Below are 21589 nucleotides of genomic sequence, written 5' to 3'. Positions count from 1 at the left end.
AGACATCGCACAAATTAAAACTTCTCTGTCAAAATTTTGAAGTAAACAGGTTACATAAGTATAAAAGGGTAGGTTAGGGGTTAGGGGTTATTACGTACTGTATTACCAGGCCAAAAAGTTTGTCGGAATGTTAATAGTGTTTCGCTATGCGATGTATTTTTACGTATGGCCGCCAAACCCGCGCCGCGTGTAAATATATTTGATGTCTTTAAACGAGCGTTTCTGTGTTAGCTGCTGGCGCTTTACTTTTTGGACGAGTTTTTGTGTGTTGCAATTGTTAATAAATTACCTGACTCGTAAAAACCCTTTTAAATCTTTACGTATTTTCGAAAAACTCCTGCGTTTATTTGCTCTTTTTAAACGAACGTTTCTGTGTTAGCTGCTTTACTTTTTGGACGAGTTTTGGTTTGTTACAATTGTTAATAAGTTGACCTGAATTGTAAATATGTCGGATTACGTGGAAAATGAGGCGGAAGAATCGTCAGATGAGGATTATGACGTTGCAAGGACGAAACCTGCCTTGGATTACGACAGCGAGGATGAAGAAGAAAATGAAAAAGGTTTTGATACAAATTTTTAACAACAAGTTTATATCTCAATGCTTTTAAAATGTTATGGACTTTACTATGTTATTTATCATGCCTGAAAACCAAACAAATAAATTCTAATTTTTATTGTTACAAAAAATGCTCCCAGAGTTGGAAAAAGAGGTTGATGAGGAAGGCAACATTGCTGGACTCGTGGATGATGATGTTGAAGAAGAAGAAGAGGAAGGAGATGAAGATGACAGCGATATTTCATCCGATGCTGATGAGGAGGAACAACCAGTAGAAGAAAAACGTAAATTTTTAAAAAAATTATTTTATGGGATTCTCCAACAGTACCCCTATTTAGTTTGCATGTGTCCCTACTGGCTATATTTTAAAGTGGTGGGTGTTTTAAAATGGTGTTTTCAAGTTATTTTTCCCGCACCCTCGGTTATTAGATAATAAAACACTCTTCTGTTGAATATTTGCAAACATGCTATATTTTTCTGTAATAAAAACAAAGTTGTATAACTACTTTTGCCCCACTTGTAATCCCAGCAATGTTTATATGTATGTACATGTTAAAACAGTCTGGGAATAACAATAAATTAACAATTACTGAAGGAAAAAATGACAGTTAATATTACTACTCCACCTTTGCTGTTTATATATGTTATTAATTGCGCCTTTTAAATATATAAATAAAATGCTTTTAATCTGAGTGTTTCTAAAGTTTTTCCACGGTATAGTTTATTAATTTTATTTTTTTTCTGTATTTTTTGCGTATTGTACTGCGAAAAACCCCTTAATCAATGGTCCTTACCCTTAAATACCCAGGCTGCGGCACTAATAGCGTATAATACTCCGAAACTTCCAGAAAGGAAAAAAAGAAGCGCTCGAGATTTGCGACTTGAAGATGACGACTTTGACCTTATCGAGGAAAACTTGGGAGTAAAATTGAAAAAAAGAAAAAAGTTTTCAAGATTACGAACTGTGTCCTCGGACGAGGATGTAAGTGAAGATGAAACGGATACGAGGCAAGCGATCCGGGATGAACTATTTCATGATGATGATACTGATACTCCTCAGGTGGGAAATTTATCTGTGTATGTTTGCGGGATGTGAGAACTGTGAGATAAGAATGCTGTATTGTCGTGCAGGTTTGTTGGGGTGGGGGTCAATTTTTGCATAAGTTAAGTTAGTTGTAGTGGGTCTTTCTTTTACTGAGAGTAGGCATCCAAAACCACACCACATTCCGAGTGCAAATATTCTGTCTTTTAACCTAAAAGTTCATGGATACTGCATTGTTTGCTAATAGACTGCTTAGTGGTAGGGATTTAATCAGTGGCGTTCCCATTTTTCATTTCACACTTTCCTCTTCCTTAAAAATCGCTACTGTCATACCATTTATAGGCCTAGCTAACATTAAAAAACCTGAGTTGATACAGTGCACTAACTTGTTTTACACCTAAAACAGCTTTTATCACTTTGTTATTTTTAACCAAACAGGCTGAGTCAAAGTATATAGGCCTACCAAAAGCAATGAGGTTTCCTATGTTTGACTGCTAGGTGTTGAATGCATTTTAACAATGTCACTCCAGATTTTGTAAAACTTGTAAAAAAAAACATCATTTTTGACGGCTATTAGACTAATTGCACTTTAAAATTCTCACTATCATCACAGATTTTTCTAAAAATGTAAAAAAACGTTGCACCTATGGTATCCGAAATGTCACCCCAGATTTTGTAAACAAAATTAAAAAATGTAACATCCCTGAACCCATCTTCCAGCCCGCTCAAGTTGAGCCCGAGGTTCCTCTTCTTGGAGATGATGATGAGGAAGGGATGTCAGATGAAAGTGACGTGAATGACTTCATTGTAGATGATAACGGAGAACCAATAAGTAAACCTCAGAAAGGACAGAAGAGACGAAGCAAAGGGGACTCGTAAGTTGTCAGTTGTAAGCATAGAGATGTTTTTAATTAAAAAAATTATGGTTATAAAAAAAACGTAAAACATTAAATTTAAATTTTTTTTTTTCAATGTAAAAAAGTTGTTTAAATTAAATTTCAATGTAAAAAAGTTGTTAAAAAAATATAAAAAAAGTTGTTAATATATATTTTAGTAAACATTCGCCAGGGGCATCTATAGGCTGAAACTACTAGTCATACTCGAAGTGACAATTTTAAACGAATTATTTCTGTTTTAATTTTTTCACAGCTTTGACTATGGCTACTCTTTTTCTAGTTAGTTCACAGTCTATGTCCATTTAAATTCATATTTCTTTTTACAAAAAAAAAGAATATTTTTTTACCAATTTTTAGATTAGTTTTTATCAGAACTAAATTCATTTTTATTTTTTTTATTTTTCGTTTTTATTATTAAGATCTCAACCCATGTTTCAAATTCCAGAGCTCTGCAGCATTTGCAAGACATATTTGGGCTTGACTTTGATTTTGAAGATATTGAAAAATATGGCCAGGATGGCTACGAAGATGATGAAATTGATGACGATTCTTATTATAATGAACAGGTAACATAGAAATCAAATATCATTTTTTTATATATGATCTCAAATCAATGGCGGTGTAGAATTAGGCCCTTTAAGAACTTTCTCAGGGATAGGCTTACGGAGAAAATTATTGTATAGTGAATGAATGAATAAATGACATTTATTTAAAGTTAACAATATACTATAGTAGGGTGGGGGAAGATGGGACACCTTTAGAACATAATATACCCTGATCGTGTTTTAAACAATTAATAACTGTCTATGGGAGTTGTGAGGATACGGTTTTATAATTCTTTGAATGTTTTATGTTTACTACCAAATGGGACGAGAAAACAGATAGAAAAGGTGTCCCATTTTCCTCCACCCTACTATATTATAAATGCGAGTTAGGTGTTATGGTTGTAATGGTTAGGGTTTTGGGTAATGATTATGGGTTAGGCCTCAATTTTGGATAAAAAACATAAGTTTCTGATCAGTTTTAATGTAAACATAAAAGTGAACACAGTTTCCTAGCTTTTAACAGTACTGACGATAGTTTTAGCATTTTAAATTGAGTCGTATGAAAATGGAGACAATTTTTAATATGGGCTGTTATGTTTATGTTGAAAACTTTCTCATTTTATTAAAAATTGTGTTTGTGTTCTTTAAGTTGGAGGAAACTGATGTAGGAGAGGATGGTGAACTCAGGAGGACTAAGAAGAAGAAAAAAAGTCGGAACAAAAAATCCATTTTCGATGTAAGTAACTTATTCATTTTTTTTTGAATTTTTAGTCTGCATAAGCCTGTTTGATTAAGAGATATTATGAAACAATTGTTTAAATTCTAACTACATCCCTGGGCTTATTTTTTTTGTGACATTTTAAAAATACACAACAAAGTTATAGGTTAGTCTATTGTTTAGTGTTGTATAGAAAGCATTAAGCAACCCTTAACGTGGGTATACTTTTAAGTTATATATAGTAGGTTGGGGGAAGATGGGACACCTTTAGCACATAATATCTAAATATCCTGATTGTTTTTTAAACAATTCCTAACGGTCAATGGGAGTCGTGGGCATATAGTTTTATAATTTCTTGAATGTTCTTTGTTTACTACTAAACGGGGCGGGAAAATAGAGGTAAAAGGTGTCCCGTCTTACCCCACCCTACTATATATCATTTTCATTTGTGTCGGAATCTATATTCATAAACAGTTGTTGCATTTTTTAAATGAAAAAAGGCCTGCTTGAGTTATTGTGTGTTGAAACCTAGGTTATGGAACCTGACACATTGGAAAGAGGGTTTTACACGGATACAGATGCGGAAATAAGAAACGCAGATGTTCCTGAAAGATTTCAACTTCGTACAATACCAGTCAAGTAAGCTGAATGCGTGAATGTTTTGAACATTTTTTATGTAATTGAGAAATTTGGACTCACCTTTTTGGAAGTGTAAGATATGAAATGATTATTCTTTTTTGCCGCATATGTGTTTTTAAGTGTCACAGAAATAAAATGTACCAATATATAGTTAGATTCCCCATTATAAATTTCTGGGTTTGACCCCTTTTTATACTTTTTTATTTACATTTATTTTTTTATTTCTTTTATTATTTTTAATTGATTACAGGCCAGCAGAAGAAAGTGAACTTGAACTCGAATCTGAGTGGATTTATAAATACTGCTTTGTGGAACCATCTATTTCAAAACAGGTAATGTATTAAGGTGTCTGAAGCAACTTTAACAGTGTACAGTGTACACATAATTCTCAATATTTTTTTTTTCAAACACCATTTAAATTTTATTTTTAGGTATTTAAAACCGTACCAATTTTTAGTTCTTTACATTTTATTTTGTGTGGTTTTTACCGTACATTTTATAGTGTATATATGTACATTTTTTTTGTGAATTTTGGCAACTTTACTTTTGAAACAAAAAAACAAAGTTTTTATTTTATTTTAACTTTATTTTTTTAATAAGCAAGTTTTTTATTAATTGATTTCATCATAAAAATACATAGGATGCCATTGAAGATTTGGGTTCGACCTTCAGCTCATCCACTTTATCAACACTTAACCGCAAACCACCAAGCTGTGTGGGAAAAATACAGGTACATAAAAACTAGGCACCAAACTTTTATAAATGCAGGGTAGGCAGTGGTACTTCTGTGACCCACAATCATGTGAAACATGTTTCACGTTATTGTTTGTGAGGTCTAGCACTTATTACAGTGCAGAAAATTTTAAGATTTCAGTCCGTTGTCCAAATTATCAGCCATACATACATTAAAACAAAATTTAAAAAATCACTCACAAGTCACATACATGGTAACTCGTAAGCTAGCACGAGGTGTATGAACACCCGCGTTATAACGAATGTCCTTTTCTGGCCATGCGAAGATAAAGTAAGATTCATTCATTCATTTATTTATTTAACTCTCTTCTATTCAGGACACTTTAAATTTTATGAGGAACCAGCAATATGAAGCTCCCTTTATCAGTTTCTACAGGAAGGAATACGTGGAACCTGAACTTAATATTCATGACTTGTTTAAAATATATCATTGGGATGAAAAAGTGAGTGAAAACTTTTACAAGTCATTGCTGGTTACGCAATTTTATAACCCTTTAACTGTTTAAATTGCTACAATTTCAAAAAATTTGTACATAAGGTGTTTAAAAAAGTGAAGGGTTTTTTATGTATTCTTTTAGTTTATTTTTGAAATAACATTAAAAATGAAGCTATTTACGAAAAAAATTGTTTTTCTGAACACAAAAGTCATAACATGTTGTGTTTAAAATATAAAAAAACCTTCTCAAAATTACTCTTTTTAAAAGTTTTAAAAAAAGGTTTGTAAGATGTATTTATCGTTTGAAAAGCAGATAACTACCCCAATACCATTTTTTTTTCCTTAAAACCATTACCATTTACCACCCTTTCAACCATACATTATAATACAGTGGACACAAATGAACGTTCGTAAAGCGAGTGTTACAAGGTTAATGCAGAAGATGCAAACTTTTCAATACGAACAGATATCTGCGGACCCGGATAAACCATTGGGGGATAATGTAAGAGCGCTAACAGATGCTGATATAGAGAGGTGTGTATTGTTTTTTTTACTATTTTGTTAAAAGTATTACTGAATGAATAAGTGAATAAGTGTTACTTACTTTATCCTTGCGAGGCCGGAAAACAACAGTCGTTATAACACGTGTGTTCATACACCTCACGCCAGCGTAAGAGTTACCAAGTGTGTTACTTTGTGGGTGATTATTTTTTTGGGATTTTTTTCTTTTTTATGTGTGTCTGATAATTTGGACAACCCATTAGTGACCACTGGGTTGGAGCAATTGTCGTTAAGTGTCTTGCCCAAAGACACATACGCTCACAATGGTAGCAGCGTCGAGGCACGCTAACCAAGTATGCTACGGCGCCGGACAATACTGTCTGTAGGTATATGTGTCCTTAGACAAGACACTTAACTGTCATTGCTTTAACCCAGTGGTCACTAATGGGTTGTTAAAATTTGCTCATTATACAGAAAAAATGTATAATCTGCACAGTATGCATAGAGTAGCCCATAAGAGCACGAGGTGTATCAAATAGAACACCCATGTTATAACGACTGTTGTTGCTCTGCCACGCAAGATTGGCAAGAATATATATAAGTTACATACATTCATTCAAAACTGAGCTTTGCGAAAGAAATACTGTATACAATACAGCTGTTAGCATAATTTATCATGTAACACTGAATCTAATTTTGTTGCGCAACACTGTACAAAATTTTATTGTGCAACACTGAACCTAAATTTGTTGCGCAACATTGAACTAATTTTATTGTGCAACCCTGAAATAATTTTTGTTGTGCAACACTGAGCTAGTTTTATTGCGCAACACTGAACTTTAATTTATTGCGCAACACTGGTAAACACACTACCATATACAGAGTACAGGGCATTCAAACCATGGAGGAATATCACGATATATATCGACACTTTCTACTTCATTATGGGAGGGATGTACCTAAGATGCAGGTGTGATGTCATAATGTTATAATGTGTGATGTCATAATGTTATAAATGTATGATGTCATAGTCAACATTGTGACATAACAAAAAGTTGTTAAAGTAATGGTACAACTCTGGTTTTGGGTTTAAACTGTAGAAATAACTTGACAGTAAGCATGGGGTGTATGAATATATTATATGTGTTAGGTGTTTGAGAAGATTCCCGTGTTATTACTTGACAATGAGCATGAGGTGTATGAATACATCATGTGTGTCTGGTGTATAAGAAGACACTTGTGTTATAACTTGACAATGAGCATGAGGTGTATGAATACATCATGTGTGTCTGGTGTATAAGAAGACACTTGTGTTATAACTTGACAGTGAGCATGAGGTGTATGAATACACATGTGTGTCCGGTATTTAAGTAAACACTCCTATAATACAACTCGACAGTGGGCATAAGGTATACAAATACTTATATTTTCGATCCAACAGAATGCTCTTCGTATCCAACGGCAACGAGAGCGAGCAGAAAACGGATTAAACCCCGATGAGGATGCTCCGTCATTAGCGAGTGATCTAAAGCAAGCTTCACGTAGACACATGTACACCGTGTGTCTTGATGCTGGCATTGGTTAGTGTGTGATGGTTTTGCATATCTTACTGTTATAGAAAAAGCTGCCAGAAAGAAAACAATTATAAGCTTGGCAATGAGCATGAGGTGTATTGTACGAAGGCATCCTGTGTGTCTGGTGTATAAGAAATCACCTGTGTTATAACTCAACCATGAGCCTGAGGTTTATGAATACACCATTTGTGTTTGGTGTATAAGAAGACAAAACTGTCATAATTTGACAATGAGCCCGAGGTGTACGATTATACTGTGTGTGTCTGGTGTTTAAAAAAACACCCACGTTATAACTTGACAGTGAGTATGGGGTGTATGATTACACCAAATGTGTCTGATGTATAAGAAGACACCCATGTTATAACTTGACAGGGAGCATGAGGTGCCTATCTAACTGTGTGTCCAATCCCATGTTATAAGTCGACAGCGAGCATGAGGTGTATAACCAATACACACTTTATTTACAGGGGGAGTTGCGAACAAATTCGGTTTAACACCTGAGCAGTTTGGTGAGAATCTAAGAGACAATTATCAAAGGCATGAAACTGAGCAATATCCTGCAGAACCTATGGATCTGGCAGAGGACTTTTTGTGCCCACAGTTTTCAACTAAGTAAGTGTAATGCTATGTTTTATGTGGAAATTCTATTCCTTGTTTTAAAAGTTATGCGGTAAAGTACGGGGTGTTTGGTGTAAATTCCACCCCATGTTTCACACATTATGTGGTAAAGTACGGGGTGTTGGGTGTAAATTCCACCCCATGTTTCACACGTTATGTAGTAAAGTACGGGGTGTTGGGTGTAAATTCCACTCCATGTTTCACACATTATGTGGTAAAGTACAGGGTGTTGGGTGTAAATTCCACCCCATGTTTCACACATTATGTGGTAAAATACGGGGTGTTGGGTGTAAATTCCACCCCATGTTTCACACGTTATGTAATAAAGTACGGGGTGTTGGGTGTAAATTCCACCCCATGTTTCACACATTATGTATTTAGGTTTTGGGTGTAAATTTACATTATGTTTCATACAATATGTCATAAGTTTTCTAAATTTTACCCCCAAACCAACAGAGAAGCAGTGTTAGAAGGGGCAAGATACATGGTAGCCATGCAGTTAGCAAGGGAACCACTAGTCCGACAATGTGTCCGTCAAACTTTTAACGAACGAGCAAAAATATCCGTTCAACCGACAAAAAAAGGAAAAAAGGAAATAGACGAAGGACATCCTTGTTTTTCTTATAAATGGCTTCAAAACAAACCAGTGAAAGACCTGAGTGGTCCACAATTTCTTCATATTAAAAATGTAAGTTTAAAAATGAATTTAACTTTAGTTTTGACAAAAATATGAAAATGCATAAACTATATTTTGGACAAAAATGTAAAAATAAATATAACTGAATTTTTGGCGAAAATGTGAAAATGAATTTACTGTATTTTTGAAAAAAATATGACAGCATACAAAAAATGTTATTATTTAAATTTTAAGGTTTTGTATTTTTATAGATTGTTTTGTATATTATATGGTAAAGAAACGGATTTTGCATTGAATACCAGCCCACACATTGTAATATAAATTATGGCGTATTGGAGGCGTTTGCATTGTTGTGGGTGTATGTGTCATTTGGCAAAACACTCAGTGGCAATTGCTCCAACCCAGTGGTCACTAATAGGTTGTCCAAATTTCCAGTCATACAATATACACCTTGGTACTATGGTCAACACACCTGCCTATAACCAATAGGTTATGGGTTCAAGGCTTGTCGCTGCTACCACTGTTGGCGAATGTATCCTTGGGCAAGACACTTAACAGCAATTGCTCCAACCCAGTGGTCGCCAATGGGTTGCCTAATTTTCAGTCATATATAAAACAAAAAAAATATGTGGTAACTTGTAAGCGGGCATGAGGTGTTTAAAACAGAACACCTGTGTTGTAACGACTGTCATTGCCACGCAGGGATAAATTATAAAAGTTACATTAATCCTTTCATTCAGGCTGAAACAGAAAACCTTGTAACAATGACAATCCATATTGATATGCACGGAACCGTAGGAAGTCAAACTTATTTTGAAGAAATAAAACAACTTTATTACAGGGTAGGTACTGCAAGATTTTTTAAAAAATGTGCCCATGTTTTTTTAGTTTAAACTGAACTATTTTTTTCATTTTTTCTTCTGGACATTATTTTTTTTGCATATAAACACGATTTTGTTTATCCTTTTAATATAATTTCTATGTGTTTTCCTACATTTTATAAGGTTTCCGTATACTTTTAATAGGATTTCTATTTTTATTCCTACATTTTTAATTTTTTCATTCTAGGTATCAATTTCTTTGTATTTAAATAAGTTTTTATATTTTTAATATAATTTCTATGTATATTTCTATATTTATATGATTTTTATGTTCCTTTTTAGGATGAGTTCAGTCACTTGGTGCAGGAATGGAACAACCAACGAAGTAAAGTTGTTGAGTTTATGCTGCAGAATATCATTTACCCTGAGATGACAAAGGAACTGAAAACCCTGCTGTATGACGAGGCTAAAAATGGAATAAAGGAGGTTTGGATAGTTTGGGGGTTATAGTAGGGGGGGGGGGGGGGGGTTGTAGTAGGGCGGGGTAAGACAGTCCATGTTTGTTTTTTGTCCCATTTGGTAGTTAATTTGATATATATGTGGTCAGAAAATATGGGATTTGGATGCTAACAGTATCCATCTTATATCAGTGGCTCATCTGGTATAAAAACGTAGTGTATTTCCAACGTTTCGTCTTTTATACGACGAGACTTCATGAGGGAATAAGGTGTAACATGGACTTTATGGGTGTTTGTTTTTGTATGTATTTTGGATGGTTCGCATCTAGTATGGTTTTATCTATTCTTCCTACCGGGTGAAGCAACGCAATAACATATAAAGATCAAATAGCCTCTTTATACGTTATACCAGATGAGCCAGTATTATTTATACTATGCCTGGTAGCAGAAGTAACAGAATATCCATCTTATTCCACAGTGCTATTTACAGTCGTGTGTAGTATACTTTATTATCGTACCTAATTTTTTAATCATTTCACGATCTTTTAAGTTAACAAATATTGGCATGTTTACTCACAAAGCGTACAAGAATGTATTATTTTAACCTGAATGAGGACAATTCTGCAGAAAATAGTGGCAGTATTAAAAAAGAAATTAAGCAGAAAGAAATTATTAAAAACTATTTGTGAGATATGCAAAGTAAATCTTGATAATTTACCGAACACTTTTCACACAGCACTGTGCGTTGAAACTTCGGTCATATCTCTCTGTCGCCCCCTACCAGTTAGAGGAGCGGGAATATGATGAGGACGAAGAAGAAGAAAGGAAGGGAACAGTTGTCATGGCGATCGCTTATTCAGAAGAAAGGTGAAACTATTATAGAAATTTAAAAAAATTAAATCACTTTTTTTTTTACTGACGTTTCAGTTTATGTATTGTTTTAGTGGTTTTAAAATAGTATTGATTTAAGAAAAATTTTCTTGGAAATGTATGCGACAAAAAAAGTTTGGAAGCACTGCTGTAATCTACTTTGTATAGGAAACACTGTATCTTAAATTTCACTTTTTAACCACTCCTTTTTACCGCAGAGACTCGGCAATGTTTGCAGCGGTTGTATCAGGACTTGGTGAAGTGGTGGATTTCCTTAAACTTCCTAACATGAGGTTTAGGAGGAAGTCCCACATAGAGGAAGAAGCAAAGAGAAAGAAGAGTGACATGGATCAACTGAAAAAGTTTATGTCGAAACGAAAACCTCACGTTGTTGTCATTGGGGCAGAGGATAGGTGGGAATTGGGGTCTTGCTGATTGAAAAAATTCAAAAAATCATAAAATCTTGAAATTTAAAAAATAAATAGCAGGTTGAGGGAGAGGTTCTAAAATTTCAATTTAAAAAAAAAGTTTTTTGGGAATTTTATTTTGCTTTTTAACCATTTTAACCATGTTTCACTTTTGGACTAAATTATTTTAGTCACAATTTTTGAATGTTTACCCTGGATTTTTTACCCTTAAACCCTATTAAAAAATTCAGCATTTTAAAAGAGCATTTCTTCTAAATCTCAGGCTTGCAACTACTATACAAGAAGATGTACAGCAGTGCGTGACCGACCTCGAGCAGGAGGGGGTGATATCTAACGTAGCAGTTGAATTGATGGATAACGAATTATCATCCGTGTATGCTTCAACACAACGTGCACAGGTAGTAAATGGAACTTGTTTTTCCTTCGCGTGATGGGAATATATTGTTGTTTGACATGGGTGTTCTGTTTCATACACCTTGTTCAATACCTGTGTAATTTTCTAAGTGATTGCCCATTAGCAACCACTTGGTTAGAGCAATATTATAACGACTGTCGATGTTTCACCGTGCGATAATAATTAAGTAACGTTCTTTTAATTTTGAATTTCTGTAACCCCTTTTAGATGTACAATATAATATTGTGTGTGAATTAATTTTTAAAATTCATAATTGTAGGAGTTTTTTAGGGTTGACCACAGTTTAGAAATGTGTGGTTACTGCCATATTTATTGTTACACAAAACATTTTTTTACACATAAACACTGTTTTTACACAAAAGCACCTTTTTTTACACAAAAGCACCTTTTTTTACACAAAAACACTGTTTTTACACAAAAACACTTTTTTTTACACAAAAACACTTTTTTTTACACAAAAGCACCTTATTTACACAAAAACACTTTTTTACACAAAAACACTTTTTTTACCCAAAAGCACTTTTTTTACACAAAAACACTTTTTTACACCAAAGCACTTTTTTTACTCAAAAACACTTTTTTTACACAAAAGCACCTTGTTCACACCAAAGCACTTTTTTTACTCAAAAACACTTTTTTTACACAAAAACACTTTTTTTACCCAAAAGCACTTTTTTTACACAAAAACACTTTTTTTACACAAAAACACCTTTTTACACAAAAACCCTTTTTTTACACATAAACACTTTTTTTACACAAAAACACTTTTTTTACACAAAAACACTTTTTTTTACACAAAAACACTTTTTTTGTGCTCTTTTCCATATGGGTGAGGAGGACATATCAGAAAACAAGCCAGAAGACCTAAGACTTATTCCAGAGTTATCCCATACCTACTTTATGATAAAATAAATATATCTATGTTTTAAGGCTGACTTCCGGGATTTTCCCGTCGAATTACGACAAGCAATATCGTTGGCTCGTCGTCTTCAAGATCCAATGTTAGAATTCTCTCAGCTTTGCACTGCTGATCAAGATCTAATGTGTTTAAAACTTCACCCATTACAGGTCACTTGTGTTTCTGACATAATTTTACTTCGAAAAAAACTTGAAAAATATCAGATTTTTGTTAAATAATCCAAATGTAACATTAAAAAAGCTAATTTTTTTTAAACTAAAAAAATCTAAAAATTTTGTTGTTTTTTTCAATTTTAGATGTTTTTAATATGGTTTAGCAATACCACGCACCAAAATATATGAATAGGCTAAATATTTGGTGAAAATTTTTCATCAATTCAAATTCCAAAATAAAGAAAAAAAATCACGCAAACACTTTTATGAATCTTGCCCAAGGGTATCACGTACCCTACTTCATTTTAAAACTTAATAAGAATAAGTTTCCGAAAAGCAGTTATTTAATATAGGTAAAGAAAAATCCACATTTTTAAAGTTTAAAAAAGCTACATTTTATATATATTAGATTTTTTTTAATTTAGAAGTTGTTTGCTTCATTTTTCTTTATTTTAGTTCTTTTTTTTGTAAAGCCTAAGGAAATCTACAAAGGTAAATTTTGTTTTTAAACAAAATCTTGTTTTAACCAAACTATAGGACCAACTTAACAAAGACGAACTGCTTGAAGCTTTAGTCGAAGAGTTTGTATTCCGTGCGTGTGAAGTAGGTGTGGATGTAAACAGAGCTATAACCCATCCACACACGGCTACTGTCGTTCAATTTGTGTGCGGTCTCGGCCCAAGAAAAGCAGCTCATTTATTGAAGGTATTTTGGGGCCTTTTTATGTGGCCAACACTTTTATATGGCCAACACTTTTTATGTGGCTAACAATTTTTATATGATAACACTTTTTTGGCAAACACAAATTATAGTATTTATTTTAAAAAGACTTGGGATGTAGTTAAAGTTTGCTTACCAACCCAAATGCTATCGGCACAGTGGTTAGAGCAGACATCTTTAAATTAGAGAAAACTGGTTCCAGGCTCGGTGCTGCTAATATCAGGACTAAAGACATCTGTGTCATTAGGCAAGACACTTAACTGCAATTGTTCCAACACAGTGGTCACTAATGGGTTGTCTAAATTGTCAGCCTTAAACCGAGCTAATCAAAAAATAACCATACACAAAGTTATATATGTGATAGAGGCATGAGGTGTATGAAACAGAACACCTGTGTTATAATGACTGTTGTTACCCCAATGCTCAATGATACATAAGTTAAATTTATTTATTCATTCATTCCCTTACTGGCAAAACAAAACAATTGAAAGTAGTTTTAACTGAACAAGCCTAATCTGCACCTGTAAAAAGATTTTTTTAAATAAAATGTTGCATAAAAGTTTCACATTTAACTATCTAATGTCATGTTTTTTGTCCACAGGTTTTAAAACAGAAAAACGGTCGTTTGGAAAATCGTTCCAATCTCGTCACTGTGTGTAAGATGGGACCAAAGATATTTATTAACTGCGCTGGTTTTATAAAGATTGATACTAAATCTATAATGGAAGACAGGTTCGTATTTGCTGTGAAAATAATGTTTATAATAATATTAATACAGGTTTGTATTTTCTAAACTGTTTAAAGATATAAAATGAAAAAATTGTTGGACTATTTAAAAAAAGTTCTGTGTATTTTGTGAAATTAATGATTTTAACTCTTTATTCTGTAATACTTAGTTAAGGTTGTACCTTGGTGGGCTCTGTGTTAAGAAGAGACATTGGTATAATGAAATCCACATTTAAAAGAAAAAAATATATGTATTAGATTGTTTAAATTTGTTTTGAAGTTTTTTTCTGCTTTTTTCTTTTATTAATTTTGTTTAGAAAATAGTTTTATTTACATTATTTTTATATTTAATTATGTATCTGTTTTTATTTATAAATTTAATTTTGATTAAAAACAAACAGTTCTGAAAATTTTACGAATATGTTTTTCTCAGTTTGATTATATTATTTTAAATTTAATTTTTTTTTATTTTTACAAATTTTTGATCTTCTTTCTCAGCACGGATGCCTACATCGAGATCCTGGACGGTCTCCGCGTGCATCCAGAGACTTACGAGTGGGCGAGGAAGATGGCAGTCGATGCTCTGGAGTACGATGAGTCAGCGGAAGATGCAAATCCCTCGTCTGCTCTCGTTGAGATCCTTGAATCTCCCGAGAGATTGAAAGATCTTGATCTTGATGCTTTTGCAGAGGAACTTGAGAGACAGGTGCTCATCCTGTTTACTCTTTAACGCTGGTCTTGTTCTAGAAAACTAGACATTTTATCAATCTGATAGAGATTTTTATTAAAAGCGTGTCTTTTTTTGAAATATTCCCTTAAAATTTTTTTTGTGGAAACATACAATAACTAAAGAGTGTTTTTGAACCCCCAAAAAGAGTTTTACTAAATGGAAAATTGTGTTCATTTGAAATTAATTGCTTTTGTAAAGTTTTATTACATTTTTGAGATGTCTTTAGTATATAAAAGTATATTTTTTTGCTAATTTTAACAGAAAATCTGTGAAAAAATCAGCAACATTTAAATATATTTATCTAATTTGGCATAATTTTGGTCCTAAAAATTTTCCTATTACCCCACTTGACCCACCCCCCGTAAAACAATAACCCCTTTGTACCCAGGGTTATGGAAACAAAGGCATCACATTATACGACATTCGTAACGAGCTCAACTCTCAATACAAAGATTTCCGAACCCCATATCGTTCTTCAACTGCGGAGGAAAAATTTGAAATGGTGACGAAAGAAACTTTGTCAAATTTTAAAGAAGGTTTGTTGTTTTTTTTTGTTGGTTTTTAACATAGTGTTTCACAAAATTTAAGCAGTGTTTCACAATCTTTTTTAGCAGTGTATCAAAAATATTTTTTAGCAGTTTTTTCTAATTTTTTTCACCACTATTTCTCAAATATTTTTATGCAGTGTTTCCAAAACTTTTTCAAACAGTATTTCTGAAAATTTTTGCAGTGTTTTCCAATTTTTTTAATCAGTGCTCCATAACAATTTTCAGCAGTGATTCCCAATTTTTTTAAGCCATGATTACTAGCATTTTATGCAGTGCTGTGTTTTTTTAACCCACATTTCTTTTTAACCTACCATCTTTTTAACCCACATTTTTCCTTTTTGAAAAACATTTGAAAAATTCCACTATACCAAACATTGCCGTCATTTATTAACATAGAAATAACATACAGGTAAAATGATCACATGTCGTGTTACCGGCATCGCGCATCGTCGACCGAAGTCCGAGCAACTCGATCAAGCGGAACCACATAAAGACGAGGAGACGGGAATGTGGAATTGTTCGTTTTGTAAAACGGGAGGATTTGCTGAACTCAGCGAGGTAATTTTAATAAATTCCGCGAATCTAAACAGTAGAGAATTAGTATCCATGCATTTTGTAATAGATTCCGCAAATTCAAACGGTAGAAAATTACTATCTATGTGTTTTGTAATAATTTGGGCAAATCCAAACGGTAGAAAATTAGTATCTATGCATTTTGTAATAATTTCCGCAAATTCAAACGGTAGAAAATTACTATCTATGTGTTTTGTAATAATTTGCGCAAATCCAAACAGTAGAGAATTACTATCTATGTGTTTTGTAATAATTTGCGCAAATTCAAACGGTAGAGCATTAGTATCTATGCGTTTTGTAATAAATTCTGGGAATCTTACCACCATAGAAAATCTCCTTTTTCAAATAAAAAGCAACAGGTAAACAGAATGGAATATACATTGTTTGTTATCAAAAGGCAAAAATAAAGTTAATAACTGTAATAAATTCCACGAATCTGACCCTGATCTGGTGCTCATAGAGTTGAACGATTCTTGTGTAAAAAAACACAGTAAGGATCTGGTGCTTTAAAAGCGTGATTGTTCTTAAAACAGATGCCAGAAAAGCCTTATGCAGCTTTATTTTCAAGCGTTCTTGAATTTCAAGGCCCTTATATGCCAGAAAACAGAAATAATTGAAAATAAATTTTTCCCTTACCAGGTGTGGGCCCATCTTGATAATGGAGAATGCCTAGGTCGAGCAGTTGGGGTTAAAGTTCGTCTCGAAGGTGGAATCACTGGATTTATACCAACAGATAAACTGAGTGACAAGCCAGTCTCTAATCCTGAAGAAAGAGTTCATGTAAAAATTATTTTTAATCTTTTTTTAAAAAAACTTATCACAAAGCTGTCAATTTTTTTAAGTTAGCTTTGCAGCGTGTTCCAAAAAACATTGCTTAAAATATTGTTTGATGTGAAAAGTTAAAATGTATTATTTTACATATCAGTATTTAGTGTTGTCTGCTTATAATCACTTTAATTCTATTATTATATTTATTTTGACTTACAATTTTTACTCTGATTATTTTCAATGCAAGTCATCGTTTTTAACAGACTCATATTTAACCTGACTTATTTATATAAGCCGATGCATCATTTTTTAACCCGAGTTGTCATTTTACCCCGCTTTATCATATTTAACCCCACTCATCAGTGATGAGTCATCACTTTTAACCTGACTACCTGACTCATCATTTTTACCCTAACTCATTATTTTTTAACCCGACTCATCATATTTAACCTGAGTATCTGACTCATCATTTTTAAAAGGCTAATTTTTAACCTGACTTATTTATATTTTAACTCAGCTCATCATTTTTTAACTTGACTCATCATTTTTAACCTGACTCATCAGTTTTACCCTGACTCATCATAATTTTCTTACCCAGATCGGCATGACGATCCACTGTCGCATCACAAAGATCGACATCGAGAGATTCCAAGTCGACCTAACATGCCGGGGTTCGGACTTACGAGATGACGCGGGGTCGTGGAAACAACAGCTCGATACCTATTATGGTTTTGAACAAGAAACTTTGGATAAAAAAAAATTAGAAGATTCGAATAAAAAGTCAAACAGAACAAGTATGTGTGGATTTTTTTGAATATGCGCTTGTTTGGGTATGAATAAATTAAAAAATCACATGATTTTACATATTTTTTAGCATATTTTGTGATTTTTAGTGTTTTCTTGCAACTTTGTTGTATAGGTTTTTTTACCTTTATAGACCCCCTTACAGTTTTTGTGAACCCCAGGTTACCCCTACACCCCCAATGCCCCGTACATTACCCCAAGTTGTAGTTACAGGGGTCAGAGGTCCCCTAGGTTTATAAACTCCTAAACACAGGGAAAAAATGTTAACTTTTTCCCTCTATCAGATTTTGCATTTAATTTGACAAAATATATTCTTAAAAGTTGTCACAATGTATATGAAAAAAACACCCATGTTAAAATCGACTGCCGTTCCCCACTAAGCAAAAATAAAATAAAATTACATTCATGTACTGTTAAATTGAATGAATGAATGAATGAATGTAACTTACTTTATCCCCACGAGGCTGGAAAAAAGTCTCCATAACACGGGTGTTCATACACCTGGTATCACCTTACGAGTTACCACGTATGTTAATTCCGGATGATTTGTTGAAATTACAATCAAACATTCATTTATTATTCTTATTATTTCCCAGCATATATAAAGCGAGTAATAGCCCATCCCTCATTCCATAATATTGACTTCAAAAGTGCAGAGAAGCGAATGCAAGATATGGACCAAGGTGATGCCATTATTAGACCCAGCAGTAAAGGTCAGATGATTTAATTAATTTTTCAATTGTGTACGATATCGATATTTTTTTTGTGTTTTTTTTTAGGTTTCTTTTTTATTTTATTTTTTGTTATTTTTTTATTCATTATTTGCAGATTAAAAGTTGTATAAAAGTTTTTGTTTCTTTAAATAAGACTTTTACTAATTTTGTTTAAAAACATTTTGTTTTTTAAGTTAGTAAAATTTCAGAAAAAAAGGTTAAATTAAATTAGTTGTATTGTGTATAAAGCATTTGCAATGTTACATACAGAATATTAAATAAATTTATTACTGTTCCTGTATCTACTATTCCATACTAAGTGCAAACATAAAGAAAAAATCAACTAAATTGGCATCATATATATCCATTGTTTTGTCTAATTAAAAAATATATAAATATTTTTTTTAAATCTTTTTGTTTTAAATACAGACCTCAAAACCACCAAAAAAATTTAATTTTAAATTTTTTTTAGGTTCTGACCATCTTACAGCAACATGGAAAGTTTCAGAAGGTGTTTTCGCTCATATTGATATCAGGGAAGAGAAAAAAGAAAATGCTTTCAGTCTTGGAAGGTCATTGTGGATCGGCAATGAGGTGTTTATTCTTTATAATTTTTGGAACTTTTTATTTTTACTGATGGCTTTTATTTTGTTGGATTGACATATGCCATGATGTGTATATATATATATATGATGCGTGCCTTTTTTGTGAACTTTTTTTGGGGTGTATGAATATACCATTTGTGTCTGGTATAAAAGAAGACACCCATGCTATAACTCGACAGTGAGCATGAGGTGTATAAATACATCATGTGTGTCTGGTGTATAAGAAGACACCCATGTTATAACTCGACAGTGAGCATGAGGTGTATGAATACACCATATGTGTTTGGTGTATAAGAAGACACCCATGTTATAACTCGACAGTGAGCATGATGAGTATGCATACATCATGTGTGTCTGGTCTATAAGAAGACACCCGTGTTACAACCTATTGTACATGCGTTGTAAAAGTACACTATTTTCTATATACTGTATCATATATAAAACATTATTTGACAGTGAGCATGAGGTGTATGAATACACAACCCTTATCTTATGTCTAAATCCCAACTTATGCGTAACTCGACAGTGGGCATAATGGCGTCATATTTGCAAAAAAAATCCTCCAGGAATTCGAAGACCTCGACGAGATCATCGCTCGTTTCATCCAGCCAATGGCAGCAAACGCTCGAGATCTCATTGGACACAAAAACTTTCGGGAGGTCGGAGGGAAAAAGGAACTCGTTGAAGATTTGTTGAAACAAGCGAAGAAATCCGCTCCATCCAGGATCCCATACTTTATTTCTGCTTCCAAATCACTGCCAGGTTAGAGGAGGGGAAATTTTGGTGAATTTGTTGTAGTTTGGCAGTGAGCATGAGGTGTATAAATGCAGAGTGATGTTGGGGTACACGGTATAAATGTTGTCTATTTTGTTACTCGACAGTGAGCATGAGGTGTATAAATGCAGAGTGATTTTGCTGTATAGATGTCATATATGCTAATGTTCGACAGTGTGCATGAGGTATATGAATACACTTTGTGTGCCTGGTGTATGAGAAAGCACTTATAATAAAACTTAAAAGTGAGCATTTATAACTGCAGTAGATGTATAGGAAGACACTCATGTAATATCTTGACAATGGACATGAGGTGTATGAATACACTATTTATGATATATGAAAAAACACATATACTACTAAAACTATGACCAAAATATATATATATAAGGTGGGGGAAGATGGGACATGTATTCATTCCATTTTCTCGTCCAATTTGGCGGTAAACAAAGAGCATTCAAAGAATTATAAAACCGTATCCTCGCAGCCCCCACAGACCGTTGTTAATTGTTTAAAACACGATCAGGATATTTGGATATTATGTGCTAAAGGTGCCCCGTCTTCCCCTACCCTACTATACGAATAAATAAATTTTACCCTTGGCAATACATCTCACATGGAACCTCTTTATTTAAGGTAAGTTCTTGTTGTCGTACATGCCGAGAGCTCGTTCAAAACACGAGTACGTGTCAATCAACCCCGATGGGTATCGCTACAGAAGTCAGAACTTTACGTCGCTCAACCAAGTATTTAAGTGGTTTAAAGAACATTTCAGAGACCCCATCCCAAGTCAGTATCTCCAGTTTTTTTTTGAATGTAAAGTTTTAAATTTTGCTGACTTATTTTTTCTTACTCAGCACATTTAATGAACCGAACGCCGGCGGGTGGGAACAGTGTTTCCATAAATACTCCGAAACAAAGAACGCCTTCAATACGACAAACACCAAGGACTCCTAAAGTAATTTATCTGGCAACACTGAATTTTTTTTAAATTATCTGCCAACACTAGATTTTTAAATTTATCTGGCAACATTAAATTTTTTAAAATTTATCTGGCAACACTGATTTCTAATTTTGAATTTGATTTCCAGGAGACCCCACAACAGCCCCACACCCCAGGTTACCCCTACACTCCTAACGCCCCGTACATTACCCCAAGTGGTAGTTACAGGGGTCAGAGGTCCCCGGCAGCGAGCATGTTGCCCCCAAAGTCAATTCCCCCGGCAAAGTGGGCCACACCCAGTATGACCCCAAAACGAACCCCTAAATCAAGCGGCAGGTCAGAAAATGAGTTTTTTAAATCCAAAATTTTGCTTTTAATCCTAAATTCTTGATTTTTAGGACACCCGTTCCTTCCAACGCAGACTGGGGTAGCAGAGCACAGGAATGGGCAAAGCAGCAACAAGGGTTAAAAAGTCCGCATATGACCCCGACCACACCTAAAGGGCCCCGTACCCCAGCTAGTAGCTATGCGGGAACCCCAAGAACCCCACAAAATAGAACTCCACGGGGCCAGCGCACCCCTTATTGAAAGGGGGGGGTTAAAAAGACTTTTCGTTAATCGTGGAAATGAAAAATAAGTTGTTTTCCCAATTTGGAAAGATTTCTTGAAAATAAATTGTACACAAGCCATGCAGCTTAGTTGAGAAA

General features: G+C 33.7%; 1 protein-coding gene across 1 annotated transcript; it reads left to right on the top strand.

Moving 5' to 3' along the window:
• Window positions 1-339: 339 nt before the first annotated feature.
• On the top strand, window positions 340-21571 carry LOC149726996 (transcription elongation factor SPT6-like). Its single transcript, XM_089889889.1, has 35 exons — window positions 340-560; window positions 697-840; window positions 1405-1616; window positions 2319-2473; window positions 2940-3060; window positions 3689-3775; window positions 4290-4396; window positions 4647-4728; window positions 5037-5126; window positions 5467-5592; window positions 5977-6119; window positions 6969-7056; window positions 7528-7666; window positions 8128-8272; window positions 8735-8966; window positions 9656-9757; window positions 10079-10222; window positions 10931-11061; window positions 11283-11477; window positions 11755-11890; window positions 12838-12975; window positions 13516-13683; window positions 14300-14430; window positions 14923-15130; window positions 15543-15690; window positions 16112-16260; window positions 16915-17055; window positions 17642-17837; window positions 18444-18560; window positions 19033-19154; window positions 19732-19927; window positions 20576-20728; window positions 20797-20897; window positions 21031-21218; window positions 21281-21571. The coding sequence occupies exons 1-35, from the start codon at window positions 446-448 to the stop codon at window positions 21468-21470; spliced, it is 5040 nt and encodes a 1679-aa protein (XP_089746015.1). The 5' UTR covers window positions 340-445; the 3' UTR covers window positions 21471-21571.
• The last annotated feature ends 18 nt before the right edge of the window (window positions 21572-21589 follow it).

The sequence above is a fragment of the Ciona robusta genome, chromosome 12 (genome assembly GCF_009617815.1).
Source record: "Ciona robusta chromosome 12, ASM961781v2".
NCBI classification, from domain to species: Eukaryota; Metazoa; Chordata; class Ascidiacea; order Phlebobranchia; family Cionidae; genus Ciona; species Ciona robusta.
The sequence above is the reverse complement of the archived record's forward strand: the minus strand, read 5'-3'. Positions and strand labels throughout refer to the sequence as shown.

Excerpts from the sequence above, each read along its gene's own strand:
- LOC149726996 (XM_089889889.1), top strand. The coding sequence starts at position 446 with ATGTCGGATTACGTGGAAAATGAGGCGGAAGAATCGTCAGATGAGGAT. Across the intron at positions 5,127-5,466 it reads GCTGTGTGGGAAAAATACAG|GACACTTTAAATTTTATGAG; the intron begins GTACATAAAAAC and ends TCTTCTATTCAG. Across the intron at positions 14,431-14,922 it reads AAATCTATAATGGAAGACAG|CACGGATGCCTACATCGAGA; the intron begins GTTCGTATTTGC and ends CTTCTTTCTCAG.